General features: G+C 41.4%; 2 protein-coding genes across 7 annotated transcripts in view; one reads left to right on the forward strand and one right to left on the reverse strand.

Moving 5' to 3' along the window:
* NUP188 (nucleoporin 188) overlaps positions 1-11,560 on the reverse strand; it is a 46,471-nt gene extending 34,911 nt beyond the window's left edge. For both annotated transcript variants that reach the window (XM_089535159.1, XM_089535158.1), the window contains exons 1-8: positions 11,525-11,560; positions 8,540-8,594; positions 7,699-7,772; positions 6,408-6,492; positions 5,463-5,543; positions 3,192-3,236; positions 2,200-2,292; positions 1,695-1,814 (exon numbers count right to left, since the gene is read on the reverse strand). In XM_089535159.1, coding sequence (XP_089391285.1) covers positions 1,695-1,814; positions 2,200-2,292; positions 3,192-3,236; positions 5,463-5,543; positions 6,408-6,492; positions 7,699-7,772; positions 8,540-8,594; positions 11,525-11,550 — 579 coding nt within the window. In that variant the 5' untranslated portion in view covers positions 11,551-11,560. The remainder of the gene's footprint in view (positions 1-1,694; positions 1,815-2,199; positions 2,293-3,191; positions 3,237-5,462; positions 5,544-6,407; positions 6,493-7,698; positions 7,773-8,539; positions 8,595-11,524) is intronic.
* A 342-nt stretch (positions 11,561-11,902) lies between these two features.
* Positions 11,903-14,540, forward strand: part of DOLK (dolichol kinase) — a 28,518-nt gene continuing 25,880 nt past the window's right edge. For 4 of the 5 annotated variants that reach the window (XR_016282129.1, XR_016282130.1, XM_089535160.1 and 1 more), the window contains exons 1-2: positions 11,934-11,974; positions 12,509-12,656. The gene's annotated coding sequence lies outside the window, so the exon portion shown is untranslated. The other variant, XM_089535161.1, reaches the window with a different exon arrangement.

Raw genomic sequence — 14,540 nt, forward strand, 5'->3', positions numbered from 1 at the left:
AAATATAATAACAGAGAATCTGAAATGTATATTGCACAGGAACACATTGAAGGTCTTTAGTGTCCAAAGGGACAGAACTTTTTTTTTTTTTTTCTACTGCAATGTCAGCACAACTTGGAGGAAAGCAGGACCATGATTGCTAACAGCCTGGACAACAAAAAAGAAATCCTCTAATCTCACTGGAGCCTCCTTAACCGACTCAAACTGAATCCAGAGAAAACGGAGGTACTCGTGATAGGTTCCCCTGGCCCAGGAATGGCGGTAGTTCCACCTGTCCTGAACGGGATCACGCTTCCCGTGAAGGACTCCGTGCGCAGTCTGGGGGTGCTTCTTGACTCGTCGCTTCACCTTACATCTCAGGTGAATGCGACGGTAAAGAGCACCTGTTATCAGCTCCGGCTTATTCGCCAGCTGCGCCCATACCTGGCCCAGGGAGACCTTGAAACGGTGGTACACGCTCTGGTAACCTCTCGATTGGACTTCTGCAATGCGCTCTACATGGGGCAACCCTTGTACCACACCCGGAAGCTACAGATGGTACAGAATATGGCAGCCAGACTGGTCACTGGTACCTCCAGGGCCAGTCATATTACACCAGCACTTAAAGAGCTGCACTGGCTGCCCATTCGCTTCCGGGCACAATACAAGGTGTTGGTAATAACCTATAAAGCCCTATATGGCTTGGGCCCAGGATACCTGGAGAACCGCCTCTCTCCATACATTCCGCCCCGCACCCTCAGAACATCGGGCAGCAACTACTGAGGGTTCCAGGGGCTAGACTAGCCTCCACAACGAGGAGGTCATACTCCATCGCCGCCCCGGCCCTCTGGAATACGCTGCCCATAGAGCTCCGCTCGGCCACCTCCCTGGCCCAGTTTAGGAGGGAGCTAAAAACCTTCCTATTCAAATTAGCATTCCCTGAATCAAGTTCCAGCTAGCCCTCCCCCCTCCGACAGCAAGGGTTGCTGGCTGATGGGGTTTAATACTGTTTTTAGTAGTGTTGCTTAGTGTATTGTATTTTAATATGTATTGTATTATATTGTATTATTAACTTGTTGTGCGGTATACAAATAAAATTTTTATTATTATTTATTATTATTATTATTAATTTTGAAACTTCAACCAAACCACTTGTCCATCTTTTGCTTTCTGGCTTTTTTCTTTTTCCCCACCAGCTGGGCCTGCTTTTGGAGAAATCACATCCTAGCTATGGTGACACATGTCTTGATTACATGACATTTAGATTAGTGTCACACACTTCACATGGGACTGCCTTTGAAAATTTATGGACTTCAGTGTGTTTAACTGTGCAGTGTAAAGTCAAAGTATCCCTTCCCAGGAGAAAAAAAAAATGACGTTAAACAGATAAGCAACACATGAAAGATCAGTAGGTGTGCCACAATGCTTGAGAGAACATAATGGAATACAGATACCAGCCTGCAGAAATCAGATCCACTACTGACTAGTAACCACTAGAAAACTGAAGTCAAGCAAGTACATTCTGTATTTCAGAGCACTGCCATGGACCAAGCATCACAAAGATGCGTCCCCAGGATCTAAAATAACTTTTACTCAACTATCACACTCAACCGTTTTTTATTCAAGAAACAGAGTTCTGCTGTAGCTTTGTTGCCCAAGAAGCACACATCATAAATATGAAATCTTGGTATAAGTATGTCAAAAAAATCATTTACCATTAGACTTCCATGGGTCTCCCATGTAGGTGCTTCTGCTCTGAATAGCTCTTCAAACTGTTTCCTATAATTAGGAACCAGTTCCTTATCCAGTTTTTCCACACACTGTGAAAATGGGACCTTCAAAGCAAAGCAATTATTATAAAACACACAGCCACAGGCAGATTCATTTCAGCACCTATATCTCAACCTTTATCAGAGAACTCAGTATGACTTATAAAATAGGGTACTGAAAGCAATTAAAATACATTTAAAGTTATCAGTTTAAAAAATCAGTGATATCAGTGAAAGTTAACATAAACTCACACAGCAGACACAGTATATAAAGTCATGACTGGAGTGAAAATAAATGAAAAGCCTGAAAAAATAAAGAAGACTTCACTAGGGACCAAGGTAACATTAAGATGAGTCTTACTGCCAAGAAGAGCATTTTGAAACAGACAGTACTGCAGTGAATGAATTTATTAGCATGTGGTGGAATCAAGAAAAGGAAACCAGTACCCACCATATAAGGGTGTCTCTCATCTTGGAAATAAGTGAGAAGGTGGAGGACACAGTGAAGAATACAAATCCTTTCCTCATAATAGTAGTCAGCAAGCTGTGAAAAAATATCACCATCTGTATTACCTGCAGCTTGATAACTTATCCTGCAGTCTTATGTACGGATCCCTTATGCTCTTCATGTTAAACAAACACAAAGACGGAGGGAACCTCACAGGGCCATGGCATGTTCAACTCCCGCACCCAGCTTCAATTCTCTGCCGCAGCAGAAAACAAGCTTTCTCCATCCTCAATATGACACCCTTTCAAATACTTAAACAGGGTATCATATCACATCTTAATAGTCTCTTCTCCAGGCTAAACATACCCAGCTTCCTAAGTCTTTCCTCATAAGGTTTCCAGACCCTTCACCATTTTTGTCACCCTCTTTTGGACATGCTCCAGCTTCTCAACATGCCACACTGAGCAAAAATGCTCAACCATTTCTGCAGAAAAACTAATGCAGGCATAAGATACCAACAGAACTGTGGTCTTAACTGCAGTTTGCAATGGTCTCTGGATGAACAGCAAACTAGAATCAGGAGACAGTCTGATGTTAGTTGGTCTTAAATATGACTTGTTATAATGTGTCATTTAACAAACCATAACTGCAACTGTCATACCACTCCATAGAGTTGCCACATCAGAGACACAAGAGTGCACTTATAAAATTATAACACTGAAAGGATAGAAAATTATACTGAAATTTCTACCTGAATTGCAACTTGTTCCCAAACTGCTCAACCTGACCCAGTGTGTAATAAATACATATATCTTGTTCTACTAAAAAGAACTTGCCACTATAAATTTAAGATATTTTATCCACATATTCATAGCCCGCTGGGATGGAAAATGATGCAACATCAGGAGATTGCTGCTTCACATGCAGAAAAAGCTAATAATAATAATAATAATAATAATAATAATAATAATAATAATAATATTGAAGTTACTGACCTTCAATATTAGAGCCTGACTTTGTCTTTCATCTTGCAGAACAGTCTTATGAAGAGAACAAAAATAATTGGCAAGAATTAATTCACATCAAATAGCCCTAGGCATGAACTGCATATCATGGAAATACCACAAGACATTTTGATTTCTATTTTAGCTACAGATTTTAAGTAATGCTGAACACACTCTTTTGAAAATGTAATTTTATTAAGCCTCTGCATGCTAAAAACATATGTTAAACTGCTACCCGGTTTATATGCAAGGTTCCTTTAGATGGTATCCAAGGAAGATAAGCCCACAACTGCTTAGTTTTGGCAATGCAGCAAGAACCAGGCGCTCCCAAGCCATTCTCTATGTGCAATCTTTTTATTATTGAAAGGTTTATTTTATTTTCATGCTGGTGGTCATACTGCTGGGTATGGTCTATGAGAGATGTTGTCCAACCCCCCCCCCCCAAAAAAAACCCCACAAATCCGTCTAAGCTTTGTTCAAATGAACAGCTAAGAGGTACAGAGCTTTCCTCCAAAGGATAAACTGAAATATCTCTTGTGCTCCTGTTTCTTAGGAAATTTGTCCAACAGCTGTATTTTAATTTCAATCTTGAATTAAAGAAATATCTCATATTTGAGGAAAATATTCCACTTACTTCAAAACAACAACATACAACAAATTTATGACCAGTTGCTAAATGTGTTTGTGACGCTGGAAAAATGTATTTATCCTTTGATCAAAGAATAGTAGATCAAAATTCTAGATATCATTTAAGAGGACAAATTAACAGATAATTTACATAACCTCTGGGTGAAACTAACTTAAGTGTATTTTTTTAATTGATTCTTTATTGAAACAGACTACGTAATTATATGAGACTGAAAATTAACCTTTACTTGAAATTAATATTACAATGTTTTCTCCTAAATAAGGCAGATACATTAAAGCGGCTAGCTGTCCTAGGCCTAAATACAGCAGTCATTGCCAACATGAGTAGCTCCAATGAAAATCATGAGAACCTTTTAAGTTTCAGCAATTCAATGTGTATACTCCAACTGAGGATAACAACTGGATTTGGACCACAGTCACCTAAAGATTTTCAGAGATACAATATGAACTAATCATTCCAGAAATAAAACCACAGAGGGAAATTTAATGGTATACCCACACACACACCTCAGTAGTGGCAATAAACTTTTCTTCCAAATATCCTTAACATCTCACCCAAAATCATAACAAGTATAACCTGCTAGTCCCCATGGAGGCCTAAGGGTTGTGTGATACCTTCCAACTGTCCTGATTAAATCCTCTCTGTTAATCCTCTACCATCCCATGTTCCAGTCTGAATCACTTTCTACTACTTTCCCTCATCATCTTAGCTTACTTCAACTGCTGCAAACAGAGCTCAAAAGGTAAAGTAGTTTGATTTTAATGAACTCCATGCGAGGAAAGGAGAGAGGTTAAAATCTTGCCCTTCCCAGGAGCTTCAGGCAAAAGCAAACAGATGCAGCCTCTCCTAGCTCCTGTGGTCTTCCTCATTAATAACACATTAATATTTATAGTCCAAACATTATCCTGCCATGCTTAAGTGCCATGCTTGACAACACCGGGCACTGAGACTGAGAACCACAGAGACCATCAGGAGGCTGAAGAGGCTGCTGTGTTTGCTGCTGTTGCTGCTTTGGACCTCTCCCTACCTCAGTGGTCTGGGCTCTTTGCAAGACTGAAGCCCTTACTCAGCAGGTACTGCTTTTCATCCAGCACAAATGCCTTGCTTGGGTGAACTATAAAAAACAGGGCCTCAGCATACAACTCTCAGGAGAGAGACTGAGGACCACAGAGACCATGAGGAGGCTGTAGGGAAGTAGAGACTGCTGTGTCTGATGCTGCTTTTGACCTCTGCTTCCCTCAGTGGTCTGGGCTCTTTGCAAGAGTGAAGCCTTGACTCAGCAGACAGAGCTCTTTACACTTGTACTTTATTCTTGTACTGGGTATAGAGGGCAAAGGCTTGTCCTTCTGCTTGACAGAGACAAGTGTTACCTGCATTTACCATTAATAGGTACTGTCCTATCGGCCTAACTAAGGAAGGATGTGTTTTCTAGAGGGAGTGGATGTACAGATTCAGGGAGCAGCCACTGGAGTCATATAGGGTAGAGGGAGATACGGAGGGAGGTGACAATTAAAATATCATGGAAGAGAGGAGCACAATAGGGTTCAGCTCTTCAGCTACAAGGTACTGATACATATCAAAAAGAGAGAGATACTGTACTGTTACTAACTGACCTTTAATGAATCTCTGGTCCCTCTATAATCTTCTTGAAGGTAACACTGTAACAGCTGCACACTTTGCTCTTCATCCAAACTCTAGAATAACACACACAATTCAGCTGCTTCACATCAAAAGGGCTAAAAATATTCAATACTCCACTCTTTTGGACAACTATTGGGAAGGGAGGATGGGGCAGCAAATTCAAGCTGTTGCCATTAATCCTTCCTAATTGTTAAACAAAACACACAATAGCCTATCTACACATTGAATACATTCCCATCACCACATTTAACACCCAGTCACTTCAACGCACCATAATATATTTAAAAATTACTTCTCACTTGCTATCCTTTGGTGTAACTTATCCATTTGTTGAATTTCCACTTAATTTAAATGTCCAGATTAAAATACACCTCTACTCCTACATGTATAAAAGATTACTTATAATTCAAAACCCACAAATAATGTCCTTGACAAAAATTATTTTTCTTGTATATACAGGGCGCCCTTCCCTTATGCGGAGGACCCATTACGGATCTCCCCCCCCCCCGCAAGGGAAATTCCACAGATGCTCAAGCCCCATTTAAAACAATGGGGCTTGTGCATGCGGCACGGCATTGCCTTTTATGGCGAGCAGCTTTCAGCATAAGCTGAAAGCAATGTAAAGCACACCCGTGTATGACGCAGGCACACTGTACTTCAAAAATGGATTCCACTCTTTTACAAATTTGTCTATTGGATTTTTCTTTTAACAACATAGTTAAATCTTTCTTAATTTTAAGGAAAAACTACCAAAAAATACCTTTCCAAGTTACAGAGTTAACCAATCAAATCTTTAAAACCCAGACACTATTTCCATTCAAACAGTGAAACTGTGAGGTCAACTGGTTGTCTTTCCAATTCACAGACACGCTGAATAGGGAAAGTAAGTAACAAAACAGCCTGCCATTTCTACTTACCAAAAATTTGCTGACTCTCAGACCCAATTCCTTCAGTGGGGCAGCCACATTTTTATCAGCTTTTACTTTTGCTGCTGAATTTGCACTTTGGATTAAAAAGAAGAAAATATTACGGTTTTAATAATTTAAAGTTACAGAATCTTACTTTGCTGGAAGCAAAATAAATATAAAATACATATGAAATATAACATAAGTATGCATATAGTAAGGACAGTACCATAAGCATGTACATGTGAAACACATCAACCAGTTTGAGTGATGGGGAATTTTCAATGTATGTTGTGCCTCTTGATCTTCGTTTTTTTAAAAATGTTATTGTGACTGCAAATAAATGTCTTTATTTTCAAGACCCTTTGTTATTTTAATAGCTGGTGAAAGATTTTTCCATTAGGATCAGGTTCCATGTTTCCACTATGTGCTAATAATAAGGGTACTTTAGAGCAGTGGTTCTCAACCTTTGGCTCTCCTAATGTTTTGGACTTCAACTCCCTGAAGTCTTAGCCAGCTTGCCCAAAGCATCAGGGATTCTGGAAGCTGAAGTCCAAAATGCCTGGAGGACCCAAGGTTGAGAGCCACTGCTTTAGATCTTTCCACTCCTCAGCTATTTCGGCGTGGGTGACTGACAATAAAAGTGAGATCAGGTCCTTCTGTTTTAGATCGGCATTTTCCTCAGCATAAATGGAAAGAAGCAACAGTTTGGGACAAATTTAATTGTTTGATTTGTAATATTTTAGATTTTAGAATTCCAGGTAAGGAAGACTGAACCTGTATAGGAATTTGCTGTGCCCAGATTTAAATCTAGGAGCATTAAGAGAAGTTCTACTTCTAAAGACTAAAGATCCATCTACTTCAGCACTGATGGTTCCAATCACAGCTAGATTGGAAAAGAGCACTCCACAAACTGTTGTCTTCCCAGCAATTAGTAGTCATTGGCATAATATTACACTGGTCAAAGACCGAATAAATTTTATTACATGGGCATAATATCCCTGAAACTAATGGGTCCACTTAGCTATTGTAGTAATAGCCAACTCACGCACCTATTTCTTTCTAATTCATTCTCAGTTTTTAACCTATCTTCTTTTTGTGTGCCTTCAAGTCGTTTCCAACTCATGGCAACCCTCAAGCGAACCTATCATGGGTTTTCTTGGCAAGCTTTGTTGTTCCTGTGATTTTTACTGTTAGCACGATTTTGCCCTTCATATCAATAAAAGACCTGCAGATCTTCTTGGCTCCATGCCTTACAGTAACAACATAAGGATGTGTGGTGTGCTTCAGATAACTGCTATACCTGGGTGGTTTGTAATACGAAAGCCCCTCAAGTAGCCTCTGCCAGCGTTTATTTAACTCTTCTGCAATCTGAGCCTAGAACAGAACACAACAACAAAATGAATAGAATTATCTCAAAGGCATAAAAATAATGACCAAAATCCTACAAGACCATCTACATTTTGTAACTTTATGCAAGCATAGCTACATTGCAGAAATGCAATGAAACCCTGTTAGATAATGACAAAGATACACCCAGGCAGTGGCACGAGTGCTCCAGTGTATATCAAGCATCCTTGCCAGTGTCCATACGTGCATGTCTTAATGCATACATACAAGTATCCACTGTACAGCCAGTCATGTCACTCCACTAGCCACCACTGCACAACAGATTCCTGTATACTGTAATGTCAAGTAAATATGGACATTGCAAAACTACTAAATTCAGTTTTGGACACACATAAGGCTATTTAAAAAGCTATTAATCCCAAGCAGAATGCTAGCCAATGTTCTTATTTCTACCATCATACATAAAGCAAGATAAAACCATATTGATTAAACTCTTAATACACAGAAAAGATTTTGGGAAGGAAATGTGTGGCCTTCCAAGTAACATCAGAAAGCAAAAGTCATCAGTCCTATAGAGAGGGGTGACTGAAAGCTACAATCCCATAAGAGGGCTGCATATTCACCATAGTCAAAATAGATAAAGAAACAGAATTGCCCTTTGCTCTACCTCTGGGACTAAAGAGAGATTTTAGGCACAGTCAGAAGCAAAACTAAGAATAAACACACACACACACAAATCAGTGGAAAGTATAGAAAACCCCCACTTAAAAGGAGGGCTGCCTAATCTCACTTACTGGTTCTCTCAAAGCTGATCTGCCCAGCACAATGGTCCACAGTTCTCTGCTGCTTCTAAGGGGGGAAAAGAGAGTAGTGTTTGTCAGTATAGTCATAACAAAGTACCAAACATTTTGATGGGTATAGCACTCTGAGTAGAATGAGAGCCAGACCTGGTGATGGTGAAATAAGGAGTGTCGCTTGCCCAGGCAAAGCAATGGTAGTGGGACAACTGACAGGAGCCCTCCATATCTTCCAACTCTATGACTCTATGAATACAGGGGTGAAGAGATAATGCATCCCACCATTACACAAAGAGGCTGAGATATGCATTACCTCCCTTAAATTCATAGGTCATCTAGCGATTCAGCAATCCCGTGGAAGTTTATTGTTGCTGTGTACGTTCAAGTCATTTCCATCTTATGGCGACCCTCAGGCGAACTTATCACTTTTTTGCCAAGATTTGTTCAGAGGGGGTTAGTCCTTAAAATCCCTGACCCCAGAGCATTTGGGGCTTTACAAGGTCAACACTCTGAAGTGGCCAGGAACCAAGTAGCAAATGAAAATGGGAGGGTTTGAATTATATGCTTTGTAGAGCAAGCATCCATTAAAACTATCACCACCATGTTCTGGGACCATTATGGTTTATAAACATTTTATGAACAGTTTGTCAACAAAGCCAGTACCATTTGCATGTAGGGCAACATGGAACTTACTGGGGTACAAACAATGGTTCCTAGATTCTTCTCACCCAAGAAAAGGCAGGAATCCCTCCTAACCAACACTGCCACCGGAGTATGAAGGAAGAAGTCAACCTCAATTTGGTGCATGTAGCTAGCTTTTCTGAGGGGCAGGCAACCAGAAAGCATTACACAAAATATATCAATGCAGTTATGAATGAGTTGGAAAGGTACAGCGTTCGCTCCTGTTTCCAAAGGCCTCTTCCTCTGGTAGAGATGTTTTAACAACAACATGGCTGTGACCCAGAAAAGAAGACACTTGATAAATTCCACTTGGATTTTCCTCCTATTCTCAAGACCAAGCCACAAAGCATCTTTGCTTTCTAGATAGGATGCAAGTGACCTAACAACTAACAGTGGAAAGCGAACAGCAAAAATTAAGATTTACATACTGTCAATTAGAGGGCATATCAGAGCAACAAAGACTGGGAGATTGAAATATTCAACTGGTTTCTAAATATTTGCTCACATACACAAATAGGCAGACGTGTGTGTGTGTGTGTGTGTGTGTACAATATATATATCTATCCAATCCTGCCAACTAAGACTACCACATTGTTTAACAAGGCATGACAGATGAATGCATAGGTGTATATAAATGTAAATGAGCATATATAGTTATAAATATGCATATGTGTGAACATTTCACATGCACACTACTGCAACTTCAGGTAAGAATGGGACATCATCCTGTGAGGAATGACTTAGGGAGATGGGGATGTTTAGCCTGGAGAAAAGAAGGTTAAGAGGTGATGATAGCCCTGTTTAAATACTTGAAGGCGTGTCAATATTGAGGAGGGAGCAAGCTTGTTTTCTGCTGCTCCAGAGAACAGGACACAAAGCAATGGATGCAAGCTCCAGGAAAAGAGATTCCAGCTCAACATTAGGAGGAAATTCCTGAGAGTAAGGGCTGTTTGACAGTGGAACAAATTCCTTCCTCAGAGAGTAGTGCAGACTCCTTCCTTGGAGGCCTTGAAACAGAGGCTGGATGGCCATCTGTCAATAAGGATGCTTTGATTGAGAGTTCCTGCATGGCAGAACAGGGTTGGACTGGATGGCCCTTGCGGTCTCTTCCAACTCTACGATTCAATGGTGAAGTCATGCTTTGCATTCAGGAGGCTCCAAATTGCATTCCCACTGTCTCCAAGCAGAGCTAGGATCACATTCAGCTCTAAAAATCTGGACACCTACTGCCAGCCTGTGCAGATATTAAGACAAGCAGATTATAGGACTAATTCAGAACAAGCGGCTCCTTAAACTACAGGGCTGGGCAAAGTGTGGCCCTAGGGGCAGATGTGGCCTCCCAAGGTGTTTTGCAGCCCTTCAGATTCCCTGGACTACCCTTCTCCTAACTGAAAAAAGATGAATTCCCCTCTGAAAGCATCCAGGAGTGACAATTCACCGTTTAATTAAGTTGCCTGTCCCATACATTAACGTTATATCCATCCATCCTGCTGCCACCGCCACAAGAAGTGGACGTCTGGCCTTTTCCAGGGTTTGTCTTTGCAATCTCTGGACCGTACCAGGAGCAGACAAATGGACCCAGACTGCTCTAGCTGTTCAGCCCACCTATAGTGAATGGACCACAGCTCAGTGGCACATCATTTGCTGCGCATGCGGAAAGTTCTGGATTCAGTCATAAGCATCTCCAGCTCTGACTAAGAAAGGGACTTCTATGAAACCCTGGAGAGCTGCTGCCACTCAGTGGGCATGACACTCAATGGCAGTTTCAGTCCTGGACTGCATCCACACTAAAGATATAATCCAGGTTGACACCACTTTAACTGCCATGGCTCAATGCTATGGAATTATGGGAACTGTAGTTCAGTGTGACGTTTAGCCTTCTCTGTTAGAGAGCCCTGCTGCCACAGAGATCTGGTCATTATCATTCCTGTACCATTGAGCCATGGCAGTCAAAGTGGTGTCAACCTGGATTACTTCTGCCATGTAGATGCAGCCTAGAAAGCAGAGACTTAAAATGGAGGTGGGACTGGATCAAGGTCACTCCACTCCGGACCCACAACAAACTCCAACTCCCAGAATTCCACAGCCTTGAGCCAGAAAAGAGTCAAAGCGGGGCCAAAACGTGTTATTCCTCCAGTGTGGACGCAGCCCATACGTGCCTCAGCCGCCACGAGGTCACTCCAAGGACTCTTCGAAGTCCTCCCCCCCTTTTTTAGGCCTTTCCCGCCCAAAATGGTTGCTTCTCCTCAGGACCCCCCTTTCTTCCAACTAAAGAGAGACAGAGAGAGCCGCTCCTTTTACCTCACGCTCAGCCCGCCGGCCGCCATCTTGTCTCCCCTCCCACGTGACCTCCTCCCTCCCCCCCGGCCTTGATTCAAACTGTCTTTCGCTTTGAAACCGGAGGAGGAGCACTTCCGGGTGGGTCACGTGACACGGCAGAGGGTGCCATTCCTCCTCCTTGAGAAGGTTGGAGAGAGTCACGTGGCGCGTTCGACGTGACGTAAACCGACGCATGCGCACTCCCGGATTAGTAGTTGCGTGCTTTCAAGGCGACGCATGCGCACTCACGTTGTAAATTAAGCTCCCTAGAAGACTGAGGGGGGGGAACCTTTACCGTAAGGTGACGCATGCGCCTTGGCGCCTTGCAAGATGGCGGCCCCTTAGAAGACTGAGGGGGGAATGTATGCACGCGCAGTGAGGTAAGGCGACGCATGCGCAGTCGCGGCTTGCAAAATGGCGGCCCCCAGAAGGGTAAGTTGAGTCTGAGGGCAGAAAAGGATAGTCTTTTGAAAGCGAGAAGATTAAAACTGTAGTAGAAGCACAAGGGAAAGGAAATGATTGAACCGATGAACTAGAAGAGGAGTATAATTGTAGCGTATATCCACACAGCAAAGTTATACCAGTTTGATACCGTTTTAATTGCCCTGGTTCCATCCCATGGGATCCTGGGATTTGTAGTTTGAAAAGCATCAAAGTGCCCTGAAAAGAGAGAGACTGGTTCTGTATTATAGACTGATATTGAGATGTTGATACTCTGTGGATTACTATTACTCCTGGTACTACTACTACTACTACTGCTATGGGAATTGTAGTCTATTGTATTTGGATCACTCCAACCAAAGTATAGGTACTATATAGGTGCAGTCATTGTGTGATTGTTTACCTGATTGTTATTTGATATTTAATCTTTGTGTAAATCTACAGCGCTATATGAATGAAGTATGATAATAGTATTATAATAATACTCAGAATGGGTCACTCTATTCTTCTCCCATTTTATTCCAGAACTGTCCCGTGAGGTAAGATGAGAATGGCCTGTCCAAGCGCATCCCCCAAACCGCCCCAAGACCTGTCTAATAGAGATTTGAACCTGGCTCCCATCATTCCCTTTTGCCAGTTTGGTCCACTCTGGCAAAACAAGACAACATTAAAGGTAAGAGATGTAATGTTGGTGATTGCACCTGGTTGAGCATTGCTTTTTAAATGCATACAGTGCAGATGTTTGCAATCACTCCTGTGTTGTCCACCCTCTGTATGTTTGCTGAAGGAAGCACAAGTACGGGAATACCCCAGTTAACAAAGCAGATGTGCTCTTGGAGGCAGAAATAACATGGATGGGATAAAGATAGGTTCCTGCACCACAAAAAAAGAAGAGCAGCTGAACATGTTTTTCAACAGTCAGGTCAAATAAGCCCCACATAAGTAAACAAAAACATTTTGAATCTCCTAGAGACTACTTGAAAGCTTCTTCCAAAATGCATCCAAGAAGGATGTTTCTGTTTTCACCAGCTCCCACTGTCATTATCATTTCCATTTTCTTTGGCCAGGCTTCTAGATCTGTGTTCTATTGATATGCTGGTGAGAGTTTACGAGGCAAGCTTACTTGCTTTCCTGTTTTCTCTCTGCTTTGTTGTTCACACATGCTCAGTAATGGATTCGCTGTTTACCTTGCCTGTTGCAAGCAGGCACACACATCTATGGCAGGATCCAGTGGCAAAGAACCCCATAGTTCAGTCATTATTTATTGCATTGCTTACCACAAATACAACGCTGCAACCCAACACCAGGAGTCTGTTTCTCTAGCCCTCCTTCACTGTCCTCCTAGATGCTGCTAAGTAGACAAGGAGGAAAGGGGAAGCCTGAACACTGCATCTGAAAGCAGCCATTGTGCACTTTTCTGGCCTTTCATAGGTGAAATTAAATCTAGGATACTGGAATTTAATACCTAACACTGCAAAGATATCATCTGACTCTTAGATGCTGCTGAACTGCAAGGTCATCATTCCTCTTGTCCCAAGCCGTTAGTAATGCTGCTCTGTGATTTCATTTTACTAAAATATCACATGATCTCAGGGTTATAGGGGTACAAACATCCAAACAACGTTAAATAATTTAAAAAGGTACACAGTATTAGAACACTGCAACCTAGTCAGTACATAATCTCTAGACTAAAAGCTTTGGTGGAAATCAAAGTTTTAACTTGGCATCAAAATGAAGCCATTGGCTGCATCCACCCTGCAGAAATAATCTAGTTTGACACCAGTTTAACTGCCAAGACTCAGTGCTATGGAATTCTGGGATTCATAGTTTTGTGAGGCATTTAGCATTCTCTGTCGGACAGCTTTGGTGCCACAAAAACTACAGTTCCCAGAATTGCATTGAGCCATGGCAGTGAAAATGGTGCCAGGCTGGATTATTTCTGCAGTATGGATGCAACCATTGTTGGTGCCAAACATGTCCAGAGGTTCCAGGTGTTTTTGCAGAACTTTATTCCAATGTCTGTATTTTATCAGTTTTGTTCTACATTTTGTTGTCATTTGGATGCAATGGTTGAATTTTAATGTACTGATGGGTACTTCAGTTAATTAAGAAAGGTATTCAGTAAATAGTCTTCAAGAAATTTGTCCCAGTGCCTCTTAAAATGTGTTATTTATATGTGTCAAAATACAGAAGCAAGTGAGTGGCCATCCCTACATCTGACGGTAGTAAACACTATACTTTTAATTCTGCATAATGCAGAGTATTTTCTGAAGCCTGTCCACCTGAATCTAATGCCTAGTCATTTTATAACATACTATTGTACACAATGCAAAGGATTATAAAGTTCTATCATAGCCCCCCCCTTTTTTTAAAAAAAATATTTTTTATAATTTAACTTTCTCCCAACACATTTCTACATTGAAAGTACAATTTTATGGGATTTGATCAGATAGTAAGTTAAATCCACAGTTCACACAAGTAAGTAATAAAAGGATTCTAAATCTCTTCAAATTTGGCTTTGATTTCTCCTCTTGCTAATGTTATTTTATATGTTAGC

Source organism: Sceloporus occidentalis, unplaced genomic scaffold (assembly GCF_023333645.1).
Source record: "Sceloporus occidentalis isolate IW3139 unplaced genomic scaffold, rSceOcc1.0.p SCAF_8, whole genome shotgun sequence".
Classification (NCBI taxonomy): domain Eukaryota; kingdom Metazoa; phylum Chordata; class Lepidosauria; order Squamata; family Phrynosomatidae; genus Sceloporus; species Sceloporus occidentalis.